At 39.3% G+C, this 15,365-nt stretch overlaps 1 protein-coding gene and 1 pseudogene across 1 annotated transcript; both read left to right on the plus strand.

Annotated features, from left to right (window-relative positions):
• The first annotated feature begins 8,726 nt into the window (after positions 1 to 8,726).
• LOC112912177 (olfactory receptor 4B1-like) lies at positions 8,727 to 9,656 on the plus strand. Its single transcript, XM_025988912.2, has one exon. The coding sequence runs from the start codon at positions 8,727 to 8,729 to the stop codon at positions 9,654 to 9,656; it is 930 nt and encodes a 309-aa protein (XP_025844697.2).
• A 3,089-nt stretch (positions 9,657 to 12,745) lies between these two features.
• On the plus strand, positions 12,746 to 15,005 carry LOC140599126 (olfactory receptor 4X1-like; annotated as a pseudogene).
• Positions 15,006 to 15,365: the final 360 nt, after the last annotated feature.

Below are 15,365 nucleotides of genomic sequence, written 5' to 3' on the forward strand. Positions count from 1 at the left end.
ATAAAGCTCATTTGCTGGACACTCAGCCACTCACTCTTAGGTTTTCTTTCGAACCTTGTTAACTTTTATTTTCTCAACTGTCATTCACACTCTGGTATGGAATTTCCTCTGCTTGTTGTGGTTGTGGTTAAGGGACTGTGAACTCCTTCTTGGAGGTGGAAAGTGTCCACAGTGATGGCAGAAAAGGAAACTGGGCTAGAGGTTAGATGCATCCCACCCCTGCCCTGAAGTGGTATCTTGCATGAAAGTTAGGTTTTTCTTACCAACTTTTAAAAATATTTGATACAAAAGGATACATGATATGTAATGTATATGTTATCAACATAATTCTTTACTGGACGTCCATGTATTAGATACCTAATCCAATTAGATAGTGAAACATTCCCAGACATTTGTATCATAATTGTAAATTTCCATTATTGTTAGTGTTGTTTGTGCCTTAAGAAATCATTTCTTAAGTCAGTGTCAGGATGATATTAACTGATATTTTATTCCAAAGACTTAAAGTTGTAACTTTTCATTTAATTTCTTGTTTTACTTACAATTGATTTCAGGCATTGTGGAGGAAAGGAACAATTATTTTTTCCGTGTGGAAAACCAGATATTCCATTATCATTTATTGAATAATCCTTTTCTCTTTTTACCTACATATATGTCATCTTCTGACATATCAAATTTCTATATTTGCATGAATCTGTTTCTGGGCCAACTCTACACTCTCCATTACTCTGGTTTATTTCTTGATGCTAATAGGGCAAGTTTCTCTAATGTCTTTTTTTTTTTTTTTTTAGAATATCTTGTCTATTTTGAGTCCGTTTATCCTCTAGACAATTTTAAATCTAAATAGTCAAATTCCACAAAAAACTTATTGGGGTTTTGTTTGGAATTGTGTTGTATGTCTATATAGCTTTGGGAAGAACTTACACTCACAGGTATGGGATACCTGTATTTCAGTTATTTGTTAATATAAACAAAGTCCTCTGAAAAACTAAAGGAATAGTGTTCTGTGAGTAATGAATGATTTATTAAACAGTTGTTCCCAGGGAAACTGTAAAGGGAGTAGAGGAAGCAGGCTAGGCGAGAAAAATATAAACAAGGAATCAGTTTTAGGTGAATTCCGACAGAGGGTCACTTTAGACTGATTTTGCAGGAGAACTCTAGAGTGTGAATTATGCCTGGAGTTTAATTAGATGAAAATGAGTGGAGTTTTGATATTGCCATACTATTTAGACATTAGTTGAGGTTTCTCTGAGGTTGAATTGGAGCATAAATTCCCAGTCAGTTTTGTCTAATATAATACAGAAAAATCAACTCCAGCCCAAGGACAATATGGGGAAGTGTTGGCAGTGAAAGTACATATAGGTTATAGGGTTAAAAAGAAAGGGATATCAAGAAATATGGACAAGGATATGGACAGACCTTGACATTTTTTTGCCATATCCTTCTTTATTTTGGTCTACTTCAGGTTTTTAAAATATTTTATTTATTCGTGAGAGACACCGGGAGAGAGAGGCAGAGACACAGGCAGAGGGAGAAGCAGGCTTCTTGGAGCCTGATGTGGGACCAATACCGGACCCTGGGATCACGTCCAGAGCCAAAGGCAGACACTCAACCGCTGAGTCACTCAGGTGTCCCTACTTTAATGTTTTAAATTGAGTTGATAAATCTGCATCTAGTTCCTTGGATTAAATGTATTCTTAGGAAACTTACGGTTTTGCTGCTATTGTAAATAACATCTTTATTTTTTCCAGCTTTATTTACATATAGTTCTTTATATAATTTGGATATTAACGCTTTATCGGATATACGATTTTTAAATGCTTTCTCTCATTCTGCAGGTTTCTTTTTCATTTTGTTGGTTTCTTTTACTGCGCATTAGATTTTAGTTTGATATAGTCTCACTTGTTTATTTTTGCATGCGTGCGCGTGCGAGAGAGAGAGAGAGAGAGAGAGAGAGAGAAGAGAGAGAGAGAGAGAGAGAAATCCAAACGACATTGTGAAGAATGTCAAGGAGCATTCTCCTAAGTTTTCTTTTAGGACTTTTATGGTTTCAAGTCTCATGTTTAAGTCTTTAATCCATTTGAATCGAATCGATATATGTGTATAAGAAGAAGAGCCCAGGTTCCATTTGTTTTGTATGTAGAGGAATGTGGCTGTCCAGATTTCCAAACACGACTTTATTGAGACTATCCTCTCCTCATTGTATATTGTTGGTGACTTGTCATAAATTAAATATCATGCATGCATGAGTTTTTCCTGGGTTCTCTCTCTATTCTGTTCCATTGATCTATGTGTTTGTAATCAAGTTTGAAATAAAAATGATGCTTCCAGCTTTGTTCTTCTGAAGATTGTTTTGGCTATAGAGATTTTATTTGTTTTCCTACAAATTTTAGGACAGATTTCTATATTTCTGTGCAAAATGTCATTGAAATTATGATGAGAATTGCATTGAATGTGTACATTACTTTTAGTAGTATGGATATTTTATTTTATTTTATTTTATTTATTTTATTTCTTTATTTTTTAGGAGTATGGATATTTTAATAATATTTGTTTTTTCTATCTATGAGAATGGGATATCTTACCGTTTATGTGTGTCTCCAATGTTTTTCGTAAATGACTTATAGTTTTTGGTGCACAGATTTCCACCAGCTTGGTTAAAATTATTCCTGAGTATTGTATTCTTTTAGATGTAATCATAAAGGGATTTTTTCTTAATTTCTCTTCCAGATCGTTCTGTTAGTGTTTAGATGCACAGTCTAGTTTTTTTTTTTTTTAAGATTTTATTCATTCATGAGAGAGAGAGAGAGAAAGAGAGAGAGAGAGAGAGGTAGAGAGAGAGAGAGAGAGAGAGAAAGAGGCAGAGACACAGGCAGAGGGAGAAGCAGGCTCCATGCAGGGAGCCTGACAGTGGGACTCAATCCTGGGTCATCAGGCCCAGGCTGAAGGCAGCGCTAAACTGCTGAGCCACCTGGGCTGCCCCCATAATCTAGGTTTGTATATTGATTTTGTATCTTGCAACTTTACTGAATTCATTTATTTGTTCTAACTGTTGTCTATAGAGGGTTTTGTTTATTTCCATTCACATTTTAGGACTTTCTAATATTTCTGTGCAAAATGCTATTGGAATTATGATAGAGATTGCATTGAGTCTGGAGATTGCTTTGGGTATTATGGATTAAATCAACAAGACTTACTGAGCATGTACTATATGTCAGACATTGATAAAGGGTGAGGCTGTAGGATCTAAGTGACTTATACATGTATCCATGAATGTTAGAATCAGAAGGTATGATGGGGACAATCCAGCTTTGTCATTTTACATAGAAGCGGAGTCAGAGGAAAGTGATAAGCGAAGAGGTGAAACGTGCTCATGTTAGGAAAGTAATAAGTTATGGCCAGAACTAGTGCCCAGCTGTTCTGGCCCCTGTCTAGTGCTTGCTTTCTTAGTAGTCCTTGCTTCTCCTTTCCATTCTTAGTAGTTCAGTCTGGAAAAAAGTTCCCTTTATGTCTTTCTTCCACTTAATTCTCTTACTATCTCATTATTGGGTGTCAGGACTTCACAGAAATCTCACCAAACTAATTGAAGTAGATTTGAAACCTTTCCTAATCATAGTTTCTTTGGCAATGTTTCACCCAAGAGAAAATACATTCCATGGGGAAGTTGTTCCCTTGATTATAGTGTGTGGCTTAATTTATTTTAAATAATTCAAGGATCTAAGCATCTAATCAGAACCTTTGGACTCTCAGTATGTGGGTGAAATTTCTACATAAAAACCAGTATCTTAAATTCTCTGAATTTGCTGATTTCTGTGGCTTTTTGTTTATTTCTTATTTATATTGAAATATTAACCCAGATGCCGATCCTCTGAACTTTCCTCTTTTGTGATTTGTCGTAGATGCCATTTATTTGTTTTCTAAAAAATGCCAGGAACATGGTGTTTTCTTATTGGGGACAAGATCTGATTCTTGAGTCACAGTAGCAGTAGCCACCCAACACCTTCAGATGGTAGATTAGTGTTGTTAAAAGAGCACTGATTTCTGAGTTTGTAGCCTGGCAAATACCTAGTGGGTGGTTTTGGGGGACAATGAATATCTCTCATCTCTGTTACCTCATCTCTGAGTAGAAGTAGAGTGAAAGGTCTCTGAATATTTTCAGCACTATTCTCTGAGGGGCTTGGAGTTGAGTGTGATCTCAACTTTGCTCATTGGGCGAACTTCAGTGAAAAATCAGCTGGGTGGGGAATAAGAACAAAAGCACCTTCCTTGTCCAGGGACTAGGATTCCCAGAGAGGAATTCAATGCTTCAACCTATCCTAGTTTCCCCAACTAGATCATCACTTTGAAAATGATCTATTTCAACAGAGTGACTACTTTCATGCTGAATTGGAGGCATTTGAGCATGTTTGAGATCTATCTGATCCAATTCCTTTTCCAAGGCAGAACAAAACCATACCAGATTTGCTGATCTACAGGTAGGTGATATGGATGGAAAGAAGATACAAAGTTGGATACAGGATATTGGACAAGTCAGTTCCTCTCTTTAAGCCATAAGTTTTCATTTGTAAATGCGATGGTTGGGTTGGAAAAAATTGGGGGGCTGTGGGTAAGGGATGAGACTATGAATCAGATTTACCCATTGGTTTTTACTGTTATATATATATTTATATATATCATAAAATTTGGTAGTTATAAAGTCCTTTACAATTTTGGAATTCTGTGAGGTACCATTTGGGAATGATGAAGTGGGAGTGTGTGATTGGGATGGAGGTTAACTAGGTCATCTGAGGTCAGTCACATTGGCACGTCAAGTCTCTCTTCCATTTACCTGTGGCTGTTGTTTGCATTCTATCATTCTGCTCTGGTCCAGAGTCCAGCAGGTCACTTGATGTAGAATCTGCGTGCTCATGTGCCGATTGAGGCTTTTCCATGTTCATCACATTTTCTTTCCATGTCTCTCAGTGAGGCAGAATTGTGGGCAGGGAGGAGGTATTTCTTACCAGCTCTGTGGGAGGGATGGGAATGGCTAGTGGTAGGTAACAGAGAGAGGAATAAATGCAGGAAAGACAGAAACAACTGATAGGAAAAGGTCATTTTCAGAAAGACAGACTATCAGGTATTCCATCTCCTCAGGATAAACCCTGGAAAAACTTGACCAGACATGATTTCTTTCTTGCCTCTGAGTGATCTCTCAGATTGGTCCTATAATATTTTCCTCAATTTCAGGAATGGATAATAAATAGCGGATAATTATAAAATAAATATGGATAATAAATAAACAAGCTCGTGCTCAGAAAAAGCATATACGTTTGTGTAGGCAAATGAATATACTCAGACCTCTAATGAAAAGACATATTTAATTTTAACTCCTGGGTGTTATGTTTTTAGAAATTGTACATGGCAGTGGTTATGGAGCACGGGATCTATGGTTAGGTTGCTTGGAATCCTAGATTCACTCCTGTGTGACCTCTGGCTAGGTAATTTACTTATTTTTGATTCTGTTTCCTCATATGTGTAAAAAGAGGTAATAATAATAATACCCTCATCACAGGTTTGTTGTAAGAATTAAGTCTATTTATGTATGTAGATCACATCTAAATATATGGCACAAGTACTATTGCGATGCTAGCTATCATGATTCACAAAGCATGCAGTTAATAATAAAGATTTAAGAATGTTAAACCTATAATTTTGATTATTATGATGGCATATTTACTAGTAGAAGATATAGTCCCAGAAGGTACAGTTGTTAAACAATCTGTTAATTTCTATAAAATTATGTAGTATGATAATGTATCATAGGAGCACAAAGGAGCACAATTCCTGTTGTAGTGAGTTTCCTTGTGTAATTAGGAAGAAGGAATACTAGATACAGAGAAGTGAGAAAGGACACCTCAGAGTAGGAAATAGCTGAATAACAGTCATTTGGGAATAACACGGGTGCAAAAATAGGCAATGGCCAGTTTAAGCAGGATCTAAAATCCATGCTAAGAGTATTATAATTTAGGCTGTAGGCAAAAGGGAGATATTGATAGATTTTTAGATATTGATAGATTGATAGATTTTAGAGATGTAACAGGACCAGATTTACACTGAAAGATAATCACCAAGGTATTTTCCAAAGCTCAGGGAAGAGGTGATTCAGATGGGTTAGAGTATTAAAGGCAAGCTTCACTGAACACACAAGACTGGAACTGGGTCAGAAGGTAGGTAGTGTTGGAAGGATAAGGAAGGTAGGTAGTTTTCTGGCAAAGGGAGGCTCCATGGTTGGAATGAGCAGGGTAAGCTGTGGGATGGGGAGAGGATGTGAACAGAGGTGAGTCAAAACTTAGTGGGTAAGGAGGTAATTGCTGAGATGGGTCAGTCTGTGGAAGTCCTTAGAAGTGAGTCTGAGGAGTTCAGGCTTTCCCTGACTATTCCTACCCAGGGGGGGGGGGGGATCTGAGGAAAGAAGGATTTAGGACAGTTTTCTGGCTGCAGAGTGTGGAATGGATGGGAGGGAGCACTTGGAGACAGAGAGGCATTGGTAGTTTGGGCATCTGCTGACAGCATGTGAGAAGGGGTGGCGGGAATAATGGAGAGAAAGGGCACATGGCGAGGAGGGGAGGATGGTTTAATGAGAAATTTATGGGGTGTGATGATGACTGGTGTGGGCATAAGGGGGGGCTGGGATCCAGTGTGATATCAGAGCTACAGCCTGGGCAGCTTGGAGAGATTTACGAGCATTTGATTATTAGTGAGTCTTAAAATCTTTTCATATATATATATACCCATTTTTTTACTTACCCTTTTGCGAATCACCTGTTTATATCCTTTGCCAATTTTCTATTGGGATACAGGTACATTTCTTATAGAAGATTGTTTTCATGTTGGGTTATGCCTGTCTCTAGAATGCTAATTTCTCTATTATTTTTAAGGTTCCACTGACCTTATTCAGTTTTTAATTTAATTTTATTTTTTTTAAATTGGAGTTCAATTTGCCAACATATACCATAACATTCAGTACTCATCCCATCAAGTACCCCCCTCTCAATAGATGCAGAGAAAGCATTTGACAAAATACAGCACCCATTCCTGATCAAAACTCTTCAGAGTGTAGGGATAGAGGGAACATTGCTCAGCTTCTTAAATGCTATCTACGAAAAGCCCACAGCAAATATCATTCTCAATGGGGGAAACACTGGGAGCCTTTCTCCTAAGATCAGGAGCAAGACAGGGATGTCCACTCTCACCACTGCTATTCAACATAGTACAAGAAGTCCTGGCCTCAGCAATCAGGCAACAAAAAGAAATAAAAGGCATTCAAATTGGCAAAGAAGTCAAACTCTCCCTCTTCGCAGATGACATGATACTGTACGTAGAAAACCCAAAAGACTCCACCCCAAGATTGCTAGAACTCATACAGCAATTCAGCAGTGTGGCAGGATACAAAATCAATGCCCAGAAGTCAGTGGTATTTCTGTACACTTATTTAGTTTTAAATTTCAGCATGTATGCATGTCTGAAGAATTCTGACACACACTACTTTTGTACCTGTATCATGGACTTTTGTTTTCTCTGTTGATTCTAGTCCTTCTCGTTCAGGTGTGTTTTTATTCTTCATGAGTATATTTCTTGAAAATTTTGGTATGAAATCAGAGTGAAAGGGAAAAACAATGGGAATAATATTTAGAGCAGAGAATCAAGGTGTTCATGCTTTTTCACCCATGTTTTTTTATGGGCCGTATGTGGTGGGAAAAATTCCTACCATGGCACCTCAATCTAGGGACTATTGTTTTGAATCACATGACATTGTTAGCTTGAGGTGTGTATCAGATTTGCATTTATTCTGTATAGTCTAGTGTATTTATATGTATGTTAGAGGAATTTAGTAATTGTCTGTTCCAGGGGAGTAACTCATGGAGCTATCTTAAGTCTTGTATACCTTGCGGTTGGCCATCTATGTGGAACCAGCAAAGGCAGGCTAGGCTGGCCAGCCATAACAGTGCGCTTGGAGAACCACCTCTCTGGGTTCAGGATCTCTCAGTAGTTTGCTTAGTGGGGTAAGAGATGGGAAAGTAACAGTGAAATTGAGACAAACCAGTAAGTCGAATTCTCTCCAGAGGATTTGAGCACTTGTTATACAGACATACTTACTGAAACTGCAGGCTGGTGAAAGAATCTGACCTAAGTAAGTTGAAGACTTGTATAATTGAGTGAAGAAAACCATATTCAGGATCTTTTGGAAAGGGAAAAATTATTAGTGGGAAGATTTTTCCTGAGGCAGTGATGAAAGAAACAAGGAATTTAGGAGTAGAAGTGTCTCATGAGGATTTCCCAATAGAAGGGAGCTCTCAAAGTATAATGAAGATAATAAATGCAATGAAAATAACAAATACAATGGAGTTAATAAAGGTAACAAATTTGAATGGCCCCCACATTGAGAATATCTTGTAGTGAACTGGAAAGCCTGCTTTTGAGGCCCAGAATTCACCACTTTCTGCATGATCCTGGGTAAATAACCATCTCCCTGAGCCTTAATTTTCTAATATACAAACCGTTGTTCGATTGCTATTATTTAATGTTGAATGAGTAGATATGGGCTAAATGAATGAATTGGTGATTAGTGTATCGTAACATGGGTTAAACAGTCTAACATGTTATAAATGAGATGAATTGGTTAAAATAATATTTGTTTTATTGCAGGTCTCTCATGACCTCATGTCCAGAATACCAAATTGGATCCCATGGCGAATACAAGTAACGTGACTGAGTTAATTATCATTGGTCTTTTCCAGGATCCAGAGGTGCAGAGAGTGTGTTTTGTGGTGTTTATTCTCGTGTACCTGGCCACAGTAGTGGGCAATGGCCTCATTGTCCTGACAGTCAATGTCGGTAAGAGTCTGCATTCCCCCATGTACTTCTTCCTCAGCTTCCTGTCCCTGGTGGAGATCATGTACTCCTCTACTGTTGTCCCTAAATTCATCACAGACTTACTTGCCAAGATTAAAACCATTTCCCTGGAGGGCTGTGTAGCTCAGATATTCCTCTTCCACTTCTTTGGAGTCACGGAGATCTTCCTGCTTACGGTAATGGCCTATGACCGCTATGTGGCCATCTGCAAACCCCTTCACTACACAACCATCATGAGCCGGTCTGTGTGTCGCCTTCTGGTGGCTGGTTCCTGGCTTGGGGGCATAATTCACTCTATGGTCCAGATCCTTGTTGCTGTTCAGCTGCCCTTCTGTGGTCCCAATGTGATTGACCACTACTTCTGTGACCTCCATCCCTTATTCAAGCTTGCCTGCACTGACACTTCTGTGGAGGGGGTTATTGTGTTGGCCAACAGTGGGTTAATCTCTGTTTTCTCCTTTCTCATCTTGGTATCCTCCTATATTGTCATCTTGTTCAACTTGAGGAACCATTCTGCAGAGGGGAGGCGCAAAGCCCTCTCCACCTGTGCCTCTCACATCACGGTGGTCCTTTTGTTCTTTGGACCTGCCATCTTTCTCTATATGCGACCCTCTTCCACCTTCACTGAGGACAAACTGGTGGCCGTGTTCTACACAGTCGTCACTCCCATGCTGAACCCCATCATCTACACACTCAGAAATGCAGAGGTCAAAAGTGCCATTAGGAAGCTGTTGTGGAAGAAAGTGAACTCAGTAGTGGAATAAAAATGAAAGCATGAACAAAATTATTAAGAACAATAGCAAAAATGCATCCTGTTTTGGAATACATAGAATGCAAAGAATACAACCAAAGTTAACTTATTCATAGTCTTTGTGATGACCCCTTGTACTCCATGTTATCAATCATAACTCTTTCATTTGCTTTATTTTGGAGAATTTAAAATTGAGCTGCATTTCTTTTCTCCTTTTGTTGTCTGTAGTGCATAGTGCACAGACTTCAGGAGGGATCCTCTAGACTAGAATTCCCACCCTATCATCTTCTGTGCAACCTGGAGTTCATGCATTTTACCTCTTGGTGCTAGCATGCTGTGATGTGTGGAATGTCTTTGGCATTTGGAGATAGAAGTTCATGTTTTGCTTTGTCTTCTCTTACCAATGTGATCTTGTGGGAGTCTCAGGAGTGCATTTGTACTTCATCTGGCATCCCTACCATTGATCTAATTCTCATGTGTGAAATCCTATACTAGGAGTTTATTTCATGACAGTAGGGCATTGCTAGAATGGCCATGTCGCTTGGAGGTGAAATGTAAATAATTCTATTTGTCATATTTTTTATGAATTGATTTCTCTGTCATTATAAAGTTAACTTTTTTGTCCTTTGTTACCATTTTTGGCTTAAAATCTATTGTGTCTATAGCCAAACTGTGGAAGGAGCCTTGGTGTCCATTGAAAGATGAATGGATAAAGAATATGTGGTTTATGTATACAATGGAATATTACTCAGCCATTAGAAACAACAAATACCCACCATTTGCTTTGACGTGGATGAACCTGGAGGGTATTATGCTGAGTGAAATAAGTCAGTCGGAAAAGGACAAACATTATATGGTCTCATTAATTTGGGGAATATAAAAATTAAGAAGGGAATAAAGGGAAAGGAGAGAAAATGAGTGAAAATATCAGTGAGGGTGACAAAACATGAGAGACACCTAACTCTGGGATATGAACAAGGGGGAAGGGGAAGTGGGTGGGGGGTTGGGGTGACTGGATGATGGACACTGAAGGGGGCACTTAGTGGGAAGAGCACTGGGTGTTATGCTCTATGTGGGCAAATTGAACTCCAATAAAAGAAAAAAGAAAAAAAGGAAAAAAAAAGAAAATAAAAAGAAAAAATCTATTGTGTTTGATAGAAGTATCGGTACCCCTGCTTTCTTTTGTTCTCCATGTGCATGGAATTTCTTTCCTATTGATTTACTTTGAGCCCATATTACCCTTAAGTCTGAAGTGTGTTTCCTGTAGGCACATAGTTTGCCTTATTCAAATCATTCACCTTATTGTTTTTGAATGGATTGAGCCCATTAACATGTAGAATAAATTCTTGATATGTAAGACTAATGTCTATCTTATTAATTGCTTTCTGGCTGTTTTGTATTTCTATTGTTTCTTTTTCCTTCTCTTTCTGCCTACCTTTGTTAAATGGTAATTTTCTGTGGTGATGTGCCTTTGTGACTGGATTTTTGCTTTGTTGTCACCATGAGGCTAACATGAAATGCCTTATAGTTAAAAGAATGCATTTTAAGTTGAGAGCAACTTAACTTTGATTGTACAGAAGATATCCACCCATTACCCCACTCTCGATTTTTTTTCCACTCTCGATTGTTGATGTCACAGTTTACTTCTTTTTATATTGTGTTTTCCATTAGCAAATTACATATTGTTATATTAATACTTTTCCCTTCAACTGTTATAATACAGTTAAGTGGTTTTCACATCAACCTACTATAGAATTAGAGTTTTCTAAATCTGATTGTATATTTGCACTTACTAGTATGTTGTGCAATTTGGTATGTTTTTGTGTCATGAATTTGCATCTGTTCATTTCAGCTTGATGGTTCCTTTGAACGTTTCTTGCAAGGCAGGTTTAGTAATAATGAACTCCTTCAACTTTTGTTTAGGAAAGTATTTTTCCTTTTATTTGTGAAGAACAACTTTGCAAAATAGAATACATTTTGCTTATTTGATTTTAATTTCAAAGCTTTAAATGTGTCCTGTCACACTCTCCTGGTCTGTAAGGTTTCTTCTGAGAGAAATCTGCTGATAGACTAATGGACATTCCTTTGTAGGTTATAATCTTTTTTTCCCCTCCCTCTGGTTGCTTTTAGGTTTCTCTCTTTACCTTTGGTTTGATGTTTTCATAAAATGTGTCTTGAAGAAAATCTTTTTATGTTGAGTTAATAGGGTGATCTATAGGCTCTTTGCACCTGGGTGTCCAAGTGTCCTCAGGTTCAGGAATTCACATTTCTGTCTACAGAATATTCAGAAAATAAAGTTAAGAATCAAGGCAATAATGTAGGTTATTTACTTCATCTATATGAGGCATGATTTGGAAGTATTTTCAAAAAGATGAGTTTATTTTTTTGGTGCTAGATACCTGCTCCCCTTCCCCTTTAGTCTCTGTGCTGTTTACAAGACATGTGCAGTGATACCTCGGTTTTGAAATAGATACAGTAAAGGATGAAAGATTCAGGGATCAAATAAAAAAGTCATATTAACATCTCAGTTCCCAGCTCTGAAAAAGGTGCAACATAGGTCAAAAGTGACACTTCAAAACCCTGCAAAGCTTACACTCTCTAACATGTTGGAGACGTGACAGGGGCACGTGAAACTGCTAGAGAACAATACAACCCTTGATGGCAAAGTGTTGGAGCCAAGATCTCAAGTCACCAAGGCATGTCTGGCATGCACAGGCTTCTTGCCCTGGCAGCCCAGAAACACCCTCTCCTGACCTGGGAGAGGCTCAGGCTATCTGTATGGAAATTACACCTATAACATTAGGATAGTGGAGAACTGAGCCAGCCCACATTATTGTTCATTTTCTTGCTGGCATATATTTTGAGATCTTGCTCTTCAGCTCTGCTTTGCCTGTGCTACAAACAAGAATCTCCTGTCTCTGTGACCCCCACTCCTGTTCTGGAAGCCAGCTGTGCGTGGGCAGCAGGGGAGGAGCCGGTGGAGGAGAGAAGAGTGAAGCAGGTGTTGGGCCTGAAGCCCTGTAGGCTGGTTTAGTCCAGCCTCTGTCCGACCAGCCATGTGGTTCTGGGCCCAGATTCCCCCTACTGTGGGAGGGGGAATTCATGAGCTTCTTTCCAAGTCTAACAGCTTATGATGGCGCTGTGAGAGAACTAGCAGGAGAAGCCCCGCGTGACTCCTCTGGTGAGAGACGTCATTGGGAAAAGTGCAAGAAGAGGATGCTGGAAAAGGCGGCTCAGAGCAGTATTATTGGTCAGAATCCACAGAATGAGGAGTTCCACGTCAGGAAAGGTGTAGTGAGAAATCATAAGGTAGGGCAGTTTGTTGTGAAGATTTGAAAAATGTTCACAGATGTTGTTTATTTGGGCCACTGTGTTTAGACTTTTCTAAGTGCATCCTTTTTAGGTTTTCTTCACCACAAAACCTGGACGTGTGCAGTTACTTGCTGTTTGAGAAGAACACATACTTGCATTTTAGAGTCTCGTCCTTAGACCTGCCAGTTAAAGAGTCAGAATTAAAGTTACCCAAAGGTGACATGTCACTGCACAGTTGGTGGTTTACCAGTCTGACGATCTCTTTGTGAAATTACCTCTCAAATGTTTTCCATTTCCTTTTTTTTTTTTTTTAAGATTTGATTCATTCATGAGAGACACAGAGAGAGGCAGAGATACAGGCAAAGGGAGAAGCAGGCTCCCTGTGGGGAGCCTGATGTGGGACTTGATCCCAGGACCCCGATATCACGACCTGAGCCAGAGGCAGATGCTCAACTGCTGAACCACCCAGATACCCCATATTTTCCATGTCTACTCAGAATTTTGAAATTGTTAATTTCCTTTTCTTCCATTGGAAAGACTTAAAAACTTTAGCATTTAAGAGCAAAATTTGTTGGTTACACTGTATATGCATCTTGCTCTGTTACCTTCAATAACTTTGGAAAGAAAAGCATTGCTGTTTTTTTTTTTTTTTGATATACTAAAATCTAAGGATGTCCTTACCAATCATCTGTGAGGAACTCTCTGATACTTGAAATCAGAAGCAATGATAGAAACACCTGAAGCATGTACCTTCAAATCTAATTTCACAGGGATTATTTGCCTAGTAATAGAGCCATCGTTGCCACCGGGGTGAATCATGCCCATCTATGATTCCTGCTCTGTGCATAAATATCTGAGGGTGAAATATTGGCCAATGCAGGGTGGGTCAGTTGGGACATGGAAGAGACTGTGGGAGGTCAGGGAAGGGCCCAAACTGTGAGAGAATAGTCTTATGCTGAGTTTGTAGATAAGGAAACAGGCTCAGAGAGGTTGACACTTGCCCAGGCCACGCAGCTCATGTTTGAACTGAGGTGTGTGTTTCCAAAATGTAATGACAGGATCTCTGAGGCTCAATGTTTTTATGTTGAAAGTATCCTGTCATTTAGTTATGAGGTTTCATTAGCTATTGCAGGTGCCTGCATTAGAGAAAGCACTTATTACATTATTACAAACTCAATCCTATTTGAGGAATGAAACCAGACATATGATGATTATTATTTTGTCCACTTGTTTCAAGGAGAGGGATGTGTCTAATTTGAAGGAAGATTCTTTGATTTTCTTGATTCCAGTCCACCAGCTCCTGCGCTTTAGAACATGGTACTCCAAGCAATGTGACTGAAATCATTCTCTTGGGGTTTCCCCCCAACAGGGAGGTGCAGAAGACCGTTTCTGTGCTGTTTCTCCTCATGTACATAACCATTGTGCTGGGTAACAGCCTTATTGTGGTGACGGTGATGGCCAGCAAAGGGCTCACCTCCCCATGTATTTCTTCCTCAGCTTCCTGTCCTTTGTGGAGATCTGTTACTGCTCTGTCACAGCCCCCAAGCTCATCCTTGACTCTTTTATTGAAAGGCAAACCATTTCCGTCAAGGGCTGCATCACACAGATATTTTTCCTCCATTTCTTTGGTGGTACTGAGATCTTTCTCCTGACAGTGATGGCCTATGACCGCTATGTGGCCATCTGCAAGCCCCTGCGCTACACCGTCATCATGAACTGCTGTGTGTGTGGCCTCCTGGTGGGTGCAGCATGGAGTGGTGGCTTGCTGCATCCTGTTGGGGAGACATTCCTCATTTTCCAGCTGCCCTTCTGTGGCCTCAAGGTCCTTGACCACTACTTCTGTGATGTCCATCCTGTATTGAAGCTGGCTTGCTCAGACACCTTCCTCATTGGTGTGCTGATCATTGCCAATGGTGGCTCCATTTCAGTGGTCAGCTTCATGGGGCTGCTTGCTTCCTATGTGGTCCTCCTGTACACCCTGAGGACACAGACCTCAGAAGGTCGGCGCAAGCCTCTGTCCACCTGGGCCTCTCACATTGCAGTTGATTAATTAATCACTTGGAAGTAATTCTCTTATTTTATCTTCCTTTACCCTCAAAAATCTTCAGTGACTCCTCAATGTTTTCTGTATCAACTATGAACTCCTGCTTCACATGCAATACCCTCAAGGCATGGCCTTCTCTTAATGTTCTTATGTGTTTTTGAAGACACTTTTGTAGACCTCACTGTTTCTTGAACATTGACTTGTGACTTCCATGTAAAATAGGTTTCCTATCTCTACCTGTTAACATCTTACCTACCTTCCAATGCCCATCTGAAATGCTACTACCTTTAGGAATCTTCCATAGTGATCCTATTCAGATATGTCCTTTTCCTGTGTTTTGAATTCCCACAGCACTCAAGGTCCTTT

This window comes from Vulpes vulpes, chromosome 5 (genome assembly GCF_048418805.1).
Source record: "Vulpes vulpes isolate BD-2025 chromosome 5, VulVul3, whole genome shotgun sequence".
NCBI lineage: Eukaryota > Metazoa > Chordata > Mammalia > Carnivora > Canidae > Vulpes > Vulpes vulpes.